Here is a 13,303-nt window from a genome sequence, read left to right on the forward strand (position 1 = left end):
GATCTAGGTCCAGTCAAACACTGTTCAATTCGTCAACAATAACTATGCCGAAAAATACTCGCCAAGTACCTATTTTTCCTGAATAAAACTATGATAACGTGATGCCCTGTGGAAAAAAACATTACCTTTTCATTTTAGTCGACAAAAATGTGACGAGACGAGAATTCCACAAGAGAATAATGGACATTTAATTTGACATGCAGCATATTTTCATCCATTTTGTACAATCAGAAACATGCAAGCAGAATATTTCATGCAATCCTCTCATTGGCAGAATTGACATCTTTCAGTTGCGCGGTCTGGTTGAGCTGATCTTCCCAGCTCCGCCACACAGCCACCAGGCGGTCACTTCAGTCACTCTTTGATCACATCAGAAGCTCTATTTCCCCATGTGCGCTCTTATTCGTTCATCTGTGTTGCCGCTCTCACGCCGCAGTCAAGAAATGCGACATGTGGTTAATTTTTTCATATGGGAAAAACGAATGCTACTTGTTGACTATTAAAAGTACAGTTATACTTCTGGCATTTTTGTAAAGCTCAAATCCCCTTTTCAATGAAACCACTATTATTTAACCCCTTGACAGGTATGATGGGAAGAAAATTAGAGCTGTAAATTGTTTAACCTGTAGCCAAGCCTTTATAGCCTATATGGTTAATTACTATGGCTGGCATTGGTTATAATCTGCCACAATATCAAATGTTGCCAGCTAAGGTATACGAGGCCTAGTTGGACAAGGCACATGGTGGAAGTTAGAGGTAGCCTAAATATTCATTATTTAATAGACAAAATGCACTCACTAAGTGACTAAAACTAGACTAAAATGTAAAACTAACGAAGGATGAATCGTCCCCAGCTTCCAATAGGCTCATTCATCCCTCCTCCTCTCCCCTGTAACTATTACCCATGTCATTGCTGTAAATAAGAATGTTTTCTCAGTCAATTTACATGGTAAAATAAGGGTAAAATAAAAAAAWTWATGAAATGACTAACAGTTTATTTGGATAGTCTATCTGTAGATGCTCTTCAGACTATCAGTAACATATAAGCTAACTATATACTAACCCTAAAGCATGAAACACGAGAATCTCACTGCTGATAGACTGCCAATATGTACGTAGTACAGTAGGAGACCGTTTCTTGTCTCGCTAGAACAAAAGCGGYACCTGCTGCGTGCCGAACCGGTAGCAACAAACCTACAGCAATGGTTGTCAGTGGCCAACAACTTGACTTTGAGCCAATCAGAGAGCACAAACCTCCATGAGGAGAGCCTAAAAAAGGGCATTTTCTCTGGATGAGCCAGTCACACTTCATATGCAGTGAAGGCTGTGGGATGGTAGCTAGCAAAGTGACAGACGCAATGCCCACAACATTAAATACTTCCTCCAAGCTAGGTAACCACTGTAGCTAGTATTGACAATATATCAGCTAGTTTCTATGAAACAGCTGCTTGTGTTAGCTGCCGAATTAGTGCAGTGTCCTTAGCCATGTTGTGCTAGCTAATATGCTAACGTTATCTAGCAAGCTAAACATTTGGCTATGGGCTGGCACTGGCAGTATAGGATTATGGAGAGTGAATTAAATTGTTTCTTCGTGATCTTGCTATGTAGTTACAGTGCCTTCAGAAAGTATTCACAACCCTTGACTTTTTCCACATTTTGTTATGTTACAAATGTATTTAATTGTATTTTTTTGTAAACGATCTACACAAAATACTCTGTCAAAGTGGAAGATTTTATTTTATGTTTTATTAATAGAAAATAAACACATATAGTGTTTTGATTAGATAAGTATTCAACCCCTTGAGTTATACATGTTAGAATCACATTTGGAAGCGTTTACAGCTGTGAGTCTTTCTGTGTAAGTCTGTCTCTAAGATCTTTGCAAACCTGGATTGTACAATATTTGCCCCTAATTCTTAAAAAAAAATATTTGTTTAGGTTATTAAAAATTAATGGTTTTCGAGAAAAAAAAATTGTTGACATTAAATTCCCTATGCATTGTGGGTTGAAAGCTGTAACACTGAATAAAACAATTAAAATCCCACTCATGATGGTAGTAACTCCTCATTACTGCTGATCACTTATTAACCATAATTTATTCACATGACTTTACTTTAATAAAATATTAAATTAGTTGTTCAAAAACAGAAAAATAAACAAAATGTTGGTTATTCACTCAGCACTAATATTTGGCCATGTGTTTTAGGTTATTGTCCTGCAAATACAAAAAGGCACTCGCACATCTGAGCAATCTTATTTGCAGGTGCATGGCATCAATTGAACAAGATGAAGGAAAAGGAAACCGCACACTGTTCTTGATAGTATCACCGATATTTAATTAGCTTACGTATCGGCCACACGGCCTTCGTCAGAGCTTTTGGGATTTTTTGAAAGTTGCACCCTTATGTAGACCAGGTTATTGTCCTGTTAAAAGGTGGATTTGTCTCCCAGTGTCTGTTGGAAAGCAAACTGAACCAGGTTTTCCTCTAGGACTTAGCCTGTGCTTAGCTCTACTCCTTTTCTTTTGATCAAAAAATAAACTCTAGACAAGCATACCCATAACATGATGCAGCTATCCCCATGCTTGAAAATATGAAGAGTGGTACTCAGTGATGTGTTGGATTTGCCCCCAAACATAATGCTTTGTATTCAGGACCAACAGTTTTTAAAAAATGCCAAATTTTTTGCAATATTAGTTTAGTGCCTTATTCTGTACAGGCTTCCTTTTCACGCTGTCATTTAGGTTAGTATTGTGGAGTAACTACAATGTTGTTRACCCATCCTCAGTTCTCCAATCACAGCCATTAAAAACCTGTTTTAAAGTCACCAGTGACCTCATGGTGAAATCCCTCAATGGTTTCCTTCCTCTCCATCAACTGAGCTTGGAAGGACACCTGTATCTTGGAGTGACAGGGTGTATTGATAGTTGATACATCATCCAAAATGTAACTTCAACATACTCAAAGCCCGTTTTTMTTATTCTACCCCCATCTACCAATAGGTGCCCTTCTTTGCGAGGCACTGAAAACCTCCCTGGTCTTTGTCGTTGAATCTGTGCTTGAAATTCACTGCTCGACTGAGGGACCTTACAGATAATTGTATGTGTGGAGTACGAATACGGGGTAGTGATTCAAATTCATGGAAAACACCATTATTGCAGAGTGAGTCTATGCAACTTATGACTGTTAAGCAAATTTTTACTCCTGAACTTTAGGCTTGCCATAACAAAGGGGTTGAATACTTAGACTCAAGACACTTCAGCTTATAATTTTTTWATCATTTGTAAACATTTCTAAAAACATTATTCCATGTTGAGACACTGGGGTATTGTGTCCAGATCAGTGACTAAATCTAAATATAATCCACTTTAAATTGAGGCTGTAAAACCAAAATGTGGAAAAAGTCAAGGGGTGTGAATACTTTCTGAAGGCACTATCTAGTTGTGGCCGTCTGGGATATGCTAGCATTAACTAGCTAGCTAAACATTTGTCTATGGGCTGGCACTGGCAGTAAGACATTACAAAGAGTGAATTAAAGTGTTTCTTTGTTATCTTGCTAGGTAGTTATCTAGCTGTGGCCATCTGGCTCGTAACAAGGGTTTTCTACTAAATAGCAACATCAGCACCAAATACGTGTATTATTCCATCTGTGTTAGCGCAGATAGCTTGGAATATAGACCATAACCAATATGCACGGATATGCATACAACAACACTACTGCCACCTTGTGGTGGAGTGTTTCAACAAGGCTGAGTGGCTGACTTCCAAGGTCTTTGCTGTGTGAACTCTAAAGAGATCGAACAGTGTCGGCAGTCAAGAAGTGGTAGGTAMACCCCCTTTGTTTTTACACTGCTGCTACTCGCTGTTTATCACTTTACCYCTACCTACATGTACAAATTACCTTGACTAACCTGTACCCCCACACATTGACTCGGTACTGCCTGTATATAGCCTCGTTATTATTTTGTGTTACTTTTATTTTTATACTTTATTTAGTAAATATTTATTGAACGGCATTGTTGGTTAAGGGCTTGTAGGTAAGCATTTCATGGTAATGTTGAATTTGGCGCATGTGACAAATAAAATTGGTTTTGATTTAAGTACTGTCGGCAGGCAAATGTTTGCCAATCCTACCGGTTTGTCTGAGCATTTAAAGTTTGATTTATTTGGATAGTCCATCTATAGATATTACTGATGCTCTACAGACTATTTCACCTAACCCTTGCAAATCCAGACTATCTGTTGATAARCTCTACAGATGGTTCTACTATCCAAATGAAGTGACCGWAATGACTAAAATGTGACTAAGACTTAAATAGCTGCCTGCATCTGGTTTGCTTAATATAAGGACTTTGAAATTATTTATAATTTTCCTTTTGATACTTAAGTATATTTTAAACCACATACTTTTACTCAATTAGTTAATGAGAGATAAAGATAAAATCGGACAGATGTCTTTTATGTGATATATCCAAAACTTCAAAAAGATAATCAGTCAAAATCTATTCCAACTCCCGGCCATTGTACCAAAATGAGTAGGTGGCCAAAGCTGAATGAAGAGCCCAAACAGCTGCGACAGAAAACAAGGTTATTCTCCACAATGAGAACAATAACATACCTATTATATAGTCAAGAATAAGAACTTACTGAATCGATAGTCATACCTGCACGAGAGCTTTTACTTCCAAGTCATGTTTGATGATTTCTTGCTCGCATATTCAGACGTGGACAAGAGGACACCATGCTCAACAAGCCGCAAGGAATAACACTTGGTTAAAAAGAGGGTATTTGTGTTGTTGAGCAACAAGAACCGGTTTAACAAAATGCAAAAACTTGTAAATCAATAGGTGGATTTATTGATGGTTTAATATCTATAATTTCTAAGGACAATGAATGAAAGCAATCACAAACACCCAATGAGGGACACATGGAATCAAAGGAAGKCCACATTACGTGTAACATACATATTAACATATGGGGTAGCTATTGTTCAATAAAAAGGAGCCTAACGTTACTGTTTAGAGGCGAATTGGCTCCGGCAGGCGAACCAGTATGAATCGATTATTCACTGCGGTACGGTTCTAGAAACATAAAGCCCTCTACTTTCATACCACATCAAAATAATTTCACAAATGCTAAATATACACGTAATGCAGTTAACCGGTTATTTTAAAGTGACACGTTTGTGGCGTCTATCTTCCGTGTACACGCAGGTGTTGCTAGTCGCAGAAAGCGAATTAGCAGGTAGTCGCGTCTGTCTTCCGTAAACAAACGCGGTAAAACGGAAATATGACCGTTTGGGAACCCTTACCCTATTAAAAAAGTGTAGTAATTTAACATTTATTCCTAGCTGATATGAAAGATACGTTCCTATGTTTCCAACACCGTACCGCAAGCGATGCTTGTTTATGTTTAGAGCAAGCATCCGGGCTCCTCTGGCTAGAAGTTAGTATAGTCAATAGGCGCTAAAGTTAGTTAGCGTCTATGAATGGAAAGGGGGATACCTAGTCAGTTGTACAACTGAATGCTTTCAACTGAAATGTGTCTTCTGCATTTAACCCAACACCGAATGGGCTAGGGTAACTAGTACCATGCCTTGGCAAGATCATATATAAGTATTAAAGAATCAAAAAGTCACAGCACAATATACAGAACACACCATAAAATACAAATCAAAGGTTGATACTTCCATTCTTAAAGTCGTAAAGAGGATTTTTTCCAGAAAAGTCCTTTGGGGATCAGTTCGTACGAAGCACCTTTGCAGGCATCTCTCCACACTCTCTAAGGTCGGGTGTCAAAGGCTGGGTAAGGCTCTAGATTTACAAGAACAGTTCCCTTTGTGAGGAGGCGATCGAGTGCTTCATTGGTGTACAGCAGTGAGTCAKGTCCTCTCCTACAGAGAAAATGTTTACGGTCAAAGTTAATTATGTATTGCTTTTTCCATCTGGGCATTGCTTTCAGATCAGTGCAGATGATGGAGACATTTTCATAAAAAGTACAGATTAAAATAGATAAGGAGCGGAAGCCACAACTACAGACTACTATTTGTTAATTGATTCATTTAATCTTGTGGCCTACACATTTGCAGCTAAAAATAATGAACTCTCTCGCTCTCGCTAGGAGCGAGGCATACTGACCAAGTTACTTAGCGGGAGAGGAGCCGAGGCATCTGACAAGTTTACCTGTAGCGGGAGGAGCGAGGCATCTGACCAAGTTTACCTGTAGCGGGAGAGGAGCCGAGCATCTGACCAAGTTTACCGTAGCGGGAGAGAGCCGAAGCATCTGACCAAGTTTACCTGTAGCGGGAGAGGAGCCGAGGCATCTGACCAGTTTACCTGTAGCGGGAGAGGAGCCGAGGCATCTGACCAAGTTTACCTGTAGCGGGAGAGAGCCGAGGCATCTGACCAAGTTTACCTTAGCGGGAGAGAGCCGAGGCATCTGACCAAGTTTACCTGTAGCGGGAAGGAGCGAGGCATCTGACCAAGTTTACCTTAGCGGGAGAGCGAGCCGGGCATTCTGACCAGTTTACCTGTAGCGGGAGAGGAGCCGAGGCATCTGACCAAGGTTTACCTGTAGCGGGTGAGAGGAGCCGAAGCCATCTTGACCAAGTTTACCTTAGCGGGGAGAGGAGCCATCTCTGACCAGTTTACCTGTAAGCAGGAGAGAGCGAAGTCATCTGACCAAGTTTACCTGTAGCGGGAGAGGAGCAAGGGCTGGTAGACTAGGGCCAGTGGGTTTAACTGTAGTAGGAGAGGGGTTGAGGACCGGTAGACTAGGGCCAGTGGGTTTACCTGTAGTAGGAGAGGGGTTGAGGACTGGTTGACTAGGGCCAGTGGGTTTACCTGTAGGTGGTGTGTACACTAGGTGCCTGGAGCGTGCTGCGCCCCGGGGGATTGGGTTCAGTCAGCCTGGCCTATTCACCTAGGGCCAGTGGTCAGTACACATGTACCAGATGGTATCGTTCTTTAGAGTTGGTCCAAACAGAGGGTTGAGCTGGGCCAGGATCGCTATCAGCCAGCTGAAAACATACAACACATACTAATGATTACACATCTACATATGTCTGTCATGGCTTCTGTTATGTCTTTCTTTGTGGACACCAKGAAGAATAGCCGTCACTAAGGCATCTGATGGGGATCTAAATGAGGAATAAAGATGCCTTGTTCTACCCTATAGTAATGGATGAACATGACAGCAGGGTCAGCTATAATAGAGGAATCCAACTAAGCGCTCAGCAGACTGAAGGAGACAACATATCACTAGATACTTCCCTCTGCTGCCGTGAACACCATCCCCATTATGTGGCCTGCACTGCACCCTGGTGGACATACAGCAAAGTAATATGACTCGGCTTTATCTGCTAGCCTCACAACTTCAGAAGCTAAATAATTAACTATGAAATTAAAWGGCATCTCAGGACTACCAGGTTATATTGAATGGAATGATTACGTACAATACAAGCAATAGGCGTACTCTCGGATCATTGACCCAACGTTCTCTAGGGATAGATTTATTTTCTCTATCGGAAAAAACGACCGCGATGAACTTTGAGCGTGTCAACATCTGTTAATGACTGGTAATCAATATGTACTGATGTTGGGACATTGAAATCGAGCTGCAGTTGTCCCAATCAATGTTAATGGAAAATGACCTAAGGGAGAATGGTGTTCCCCCTCTGTGTCTCTATGTGGGACAGATGCTTAACACTTCCCTAGCTCCAAATATAGGCCAATAGTCCAGTTTCACACTTTCATGAAAACAACATTATGCATGATGCAAGATTCAAAACACACAACACTGGGCTGTAATCATTACGCCGATTCTGTTTCAAAACAATTTTGCAACATAAAACATTTACGCAAAAGAGAGTTTCTGTTGGTCAAATTCAGGTAGGTCCCTCCCAGTTCCATTTGCTCTGTTTGATTCTTAAAACGGTAAAGGGTTTCCGTAATGAATACACCCCTGATGTTGCCCGCCTGCGCTCTGTTCCAAATTAATATAAGAAGGGCCCTCATAGTGATACTGTTAAATATTCCGCTACATTCCTAGGAGGACTGTACTTACAACAGGTAGCAGCAGACAGCAGTTAGCACCAACATGGTAACTATCACTCTGTGGAGGGGGGAGAGACATTATTACAAAGCAGTAACAAGACATAAGCCTATAGATTTGTACACCAACAAACCAAATGTTAGTCCTATATCTATGGTTTATTATGACAAGTGCTCATCTCTCAGACGTACTACTAGGCCTACTTCATGCAGATAGGGCTTCATTATGCCAACTTCAGTCACATGCAAGTGACAGAGCAGACGGGAACTAGAAATGGACTGGGGAAGTTCCAAAATTACATCTTAATTCGTCTATATTCCATCAATTTTTATCCAACAAAACCAAATTTGTCAAATCTTAAAGCTTATTAGTACTTTAGAGTCAACTCAGCTATTGTTGGCGATTATGAGCAATATTGTTGACAAAAGAACCAGCTTCCAAAAAGTATGATAATTTAGCAGCTGACTAAAAAGCAAATAAAAAGTTATTGGACGCATACACATAAAATAGGTTTCACATTTTCCACGAATATGAATACAAGAGACATTTGAGGTCTAGCATGATGTATGTCCTTTGTTTGCAAACTTTTATAGCTAGCAAGATATTGCTTTTTTCTATCATGTTAGCTAACGTTAATTTACTCACCCTCTGTTCGGTCCCTTGGGGACAAACCACGGCACAACTCCACCAATAATCCCCCAAAACAGAGTCATCACCGACATAGGAATTACAAAACTAAGCTCCGCCATGTCTGTCTTTGGTTATAGAGTTTTAAAAGTAGAAAAAGTTAACTTATGCGCTTGACAACGCTACACGACCTCGAAGTAGCGAACTGCTACCAGACTAGGAAGTATGGATCACATGACGTCGTCACAATAAACTGGGCTGGTAGTCAAAGATTTTTTATAACTAAACCAAGATAGACCACAGCCTATCGTTTCCAATGGCAACAGATGAGTCATAGTGGGCAGAACAAGCAAGCGGGTGGGCAGAGCCAAGCACGAGCTAGCGAGATCCTATTGGCCTGTTCTAGCAAACATCTGTATATTTCCGTTAGGGAACGCCTACTCTGTGAAATGCGCGTGTGCAATAACTCGATTCGATTTTGCACTCCTAAACAACGCGATTTTTTACAACTTTAGCAAAGGCGAAGGTCTACAAAACTTTGTCCACTCTGTTCATAACATATTTTATTTTTGGGAACAGCAAACTGTATTGAGATCAAACGTTTAATCGATGAGAAAATGTGCTAAATGTATCCCAAAATCCATCTCGTTCCAGCTTCTCCCACTGCCATATTTGGTAGTGAGTGGAAACGCCAAACGGATGCTTCATACATCCAGTGATATATCTGTCTCATTGTTCTGTGGGGTAGTGGTGCCAAAAGTTGTTCATAAACTGATCCTTGGAAACTTGATCCAATGGGAAAATCAATGGAGTTTTTGGATAAATGGCCAAAATATCTTATACCTTTTTTCTATGAAATAATCTTCATCAACTAATGGCACTTTTTGTGAATTTTGAAGCATTTATGTAATAACAAAAAGCCCTCCAGGACACATACAGCACCCGATGTCACAGGAAGGCCAAAAAAAGATCAAGGACAACAACCACCCGAGCCACTGCCTGTTCACCCCGCTACCATCCAGAAGGTGAGGTCAGTATAGGTGCATCAAAGCTGGTACCGAGAGGCTGAAAAACAGTTTCTATCTCAAGGCCATCACCCTGTTAAACAGCTATCACTAACACAGAGGCTGCTGCCTAGATACAGACTTGAAATAATTTGCCACTTTAATAAATGGATCACTAGTCACTTTAATAATGGCACTTTAATGTTTACATATCTTGCATCACTCATCTCATATGTATATACTGTATTTTATACCATCTATTGCATCTTGCCTACGCCGCTGTCATTGCTCATCCATATGTATATATTCTTATTCCATTCCTTTACTTAGATGTGTGTATTTTTTTATTTATATCTTTATTTCAACAAGGAACACAGACTGAGACCAAGGTCTCTTTTACAGCTGGGCCCTGCGTATACATGTTTACACATACAGTTTAGGTACGATGATTAAGAAACTACACAAGACAAACAAAACGATCACAGATAACACAAAAAAATACAGCAGCAGATTATTACATTTACACATAGGTTATTCCCCTAACAGCACAAGAACTTGCATTACCCAAAACAGTTACAAGCAATACAAAAATAAAAATCCTCCAATAAATATTTTAAATGGGCAAGGAGGACAAGAGTCTCAAGTTTAAGTTTAGTCTGCAGGCTATTCCATAGGCAAGGAGCGTAACAGGAAAAGGCAGCCATACCCAACTCTGTGGAAATCACATGGGCCTCAAGTGTAATCCATGCTTGAGACCTGGTGTTAGGAATTATAATTATAATATTGATGAGTGTTGATAAGTAAGAAGGGAGTTTATTCAGAAGTGCTTTATAGACAAACACGAGAACCTGTTGCTCTCGTCTCATGGACATCGAAGTCCAACCCACATTTTGATATAAGACACAGTGGTGAGTTCTGTAGCTAGCACCCGTAATAAACCTAAGTGCGCAATGATAAGTAGCATCCAGCGATTTAAGTGTTGATGCCGTAGCATGCATGTAGATAATATCCCCATTATCTATAACAGACATAAAAGTAGCTTGCACAATTTGTCTTCTATTTGTAGAGGACAAACATGTCCTGTTTCTATAGAGGAAACCTAGCTTGATTTTTAGCCGTTTCCAAAGTTCGTCAATATGCATTTTAAAAGACAGTTTATCATCCAACCATATCCCTAAGTATTTATATGCAGAGACCTGATTAATTCGAGAACCATCTAAGCTCGTAAGTGCAAGTGTATTTTCAACCAACTTTTTGAACCTATTAAAATTCCTAAAATGTGTTTTCTTTGCATTTTAAACAAGTTTCAGCTGTATAAAAGACCCTTGTAATGTCTTAAAATCTGTCTCCAATAGTGATAATGCCTGGTCAGCCGTTGAAGCGATAGAGTACATGACAGTGTCATCAGCTGTTATGGGATTTTTATGAATAATGACTAAATTATGTATACATTTAACTTAGAACTATAACTAAACAGAATACTACTATGTTACGGTATGGATGTATGAATATTATTATAATCATAATACTGAATATAATGTGTGTAGTTTTAGTCAAGAATTAGAACAAGGACTTTCTGTTCCTTGTTAGAAACTAATGGAGCTATCGTCAGACCGGCTGGAATACTGTGTTCCTTACAGGACATTCTGTCTCTACCCAGGGAGGGGAGAGACCTTGGGTTTGTAGTAGATTGTTTAACAGGTGGCAGACAATGAGGGAAGGCTTGTGAACTATACTGCCATTGTATCTGAGAGGAGGAGAGACATTTATGACGAAATATGAGGTATATAAACTAATGAACATGATATTTTGGGTAGAGCTCTCCGAAAATAATACTGATTAATTTTGAGACTGGTCTCTGTCCATTTTATGCAAATAAGTATCTTACAAATTCTTAGAAATGGACAGAGTGTTTTAATTGAATTGGTTAATGAACATATAGGAAATAAATTCCTCTAACATCAGCATATAAATTATTTTGACACTTTCTTATCTCATCACCGATATTGTTTATGTAGAGAGTGAACAGTAATGGACCAAGTATAGAACCTTGTGGGACCCCTTTAACCAACTCCAATGGCTCTGACTGGATGCCGTCGACTCTAACAGCCTGATTTCTATCCTTTAGATAGTTATGAAACCAACGACAGGCATCCAATCCCAGTCCTATTGACGACAGCTTACCCAAAAGTATCGCATGGTCTACAGTGTCAAAAACTTTAGACAAATCTATGAACAAGGCGGCACAGTACTTTCTATTATCTAGGGCATTAGTAATATCATTTACAACACGAACAGTGGCCTTAATAGTACTGTGTTTAGGTCTGAAGCCAGATTGATTACTAGAAAGAGTATTGTTAACAGTTAAAAAATTCACTACCATCACCTCCCTTGAGGAGTGGTAAAACAAAAGCTGTTTTCCAAGCTTTAGGAATCTTTCCTACGACAAATGTTTGATTAAAGATATGCGTCACTGCACTAGAAATAATTGGTGCCGCACACTTGAGTAAATATGGATCCAGATTGTCAGCGCCTAATGGTTTCTTAGAATCTATAGCAGATAGTGCAGATAAGACCTCATCTTCTGTGACTTTTTGAAAATTAAAAACCGGCTTACTGTTTTCCACGTCACCTGAAGGCCGAGGAACTGAAACAATAGACCGGTCAGGATCATGTTGACCATTTTTTTATTCAAAAAGAAAACCAGCAGAAATAAAATGCTTATTAAAAACATCACAAATTTCAGTTCGGTCACTGATGATCCCAGATTCCGATGTAATTTGCTTCGGCAGGGAAGTCAAGGAGTTTCCTCGTTTAAGTGAGTTAACAGTTTTCCAGAATTTAGCGGGATCACCAGCAGACTCTGTCATAGCATCAAGAAAATACCTAGATTTTGCCTTTTTTATTCAATTTATTTCTTAATTGCCTAAAAAGCAACCAATCAGCTGTTTTCCTCGCCAAGGCCCATGCTTGATTCTTTTGCAGAAAATTTATTTTCAAATCACAGGAGAACGAAGGATTAGTTAGATTTTTTTACCCTAAATCGCATAAAAAATTGACAACAAAAAAAAGAACGCTAAAATTGGGTCCATTATGCAGTTTACGGATAAAAGYTCTGAATAATAAAGGTCATGGATAAAGGCTCGCTCTGAGAAGTGTTTATAGTTTCTCTTTAGAATTGTACGGGGGTCAGTTTTTTTAGACTAGTATCTCTGATACATGCAATAGGGCACTGGTCACTAATGTCATTAGCAAATAACCCACTAGCTATATATTTGTTAAGATAAGGTCTATTAAAGTAGATTTTGGGGGTCTTTTGGATTAGGACGGGTAGGTATAGTTATTAGTTGAGTAAGATTTAGTTCGTTACAAATGTCTTTTAATTTAAACGATGCTGGCATCAGCCAGTCCAGATTGAGATCTCCGGTTAATCAATAATTCAGAATTTGCATAATTAGACTAACTCAAACAAGCAGATACCGGAGCAGAGGGTGAGCGATAAACTCCCGCTAGCGTTATTAGTGCATTATGACCAAGGACCACATTTAGAACTAAGCATTCATACTGTTTCGGAACAGAAGTTGAAATGGACACAGTGACATCTAGGTTGCATTTAACATA

General features: G+C 39.5%; 2 protein-coding genes across 2 annotated transcripts in view; both read right to left on the reverse strand.

The window, feature by feature from the left end:
* LOC111967201 (rho-related GTP-binding protein RhoG) overlaps window positions 1–13,303 on the reverse strand; it is a 298,978-nt gene that overhangs the window by 258,355 nt on the left and 27,320 nt on the right. The window lies entirely within an intron of this gene.
* Window positions 4,833–8,927, reverse strand: LOC111967207 (V-type proton ATPase subunit e 1-like). Its single transcript, XM_023992073.3, has 5 exons — window positions 8,697–8,927; window positions 8,064–8,111; window positions 6,921–7,017; window positions 6,791–6,822; window positions 4,833–5,892 (listed from the first exon to the last, which is right to left on the reverse strand). The coding sequence occupies exons 1-3, from the start codon at window positions 8,798–8,800 to the stop codon at window positions 6,921–6,923; spliced, it is 249 nt and encodes an 82-aa protein (XP_023847841.1). The 5' UTR covers window positions 8,801–8,927; the 3' UTR covers window positions 4,833–5,892; window positions 6,791–6,822.

Source organism: Salvelinus sp. IW2-2015, linkage group LG8 (assembly GCF_002910315.2).
Source record: "Salvelinus sp. IW2-2015 linkage group LG8, ASM291031v2, whole genome shotgun sequence".
In the NCBI taxonomy this organism is placed as follows: Eukaryota; Metazoa; Chordata; class Actinopteri; order Salmoniformes; family Salmonidae; genus Salvelinus; species Salvelinus sp. IW2-2015.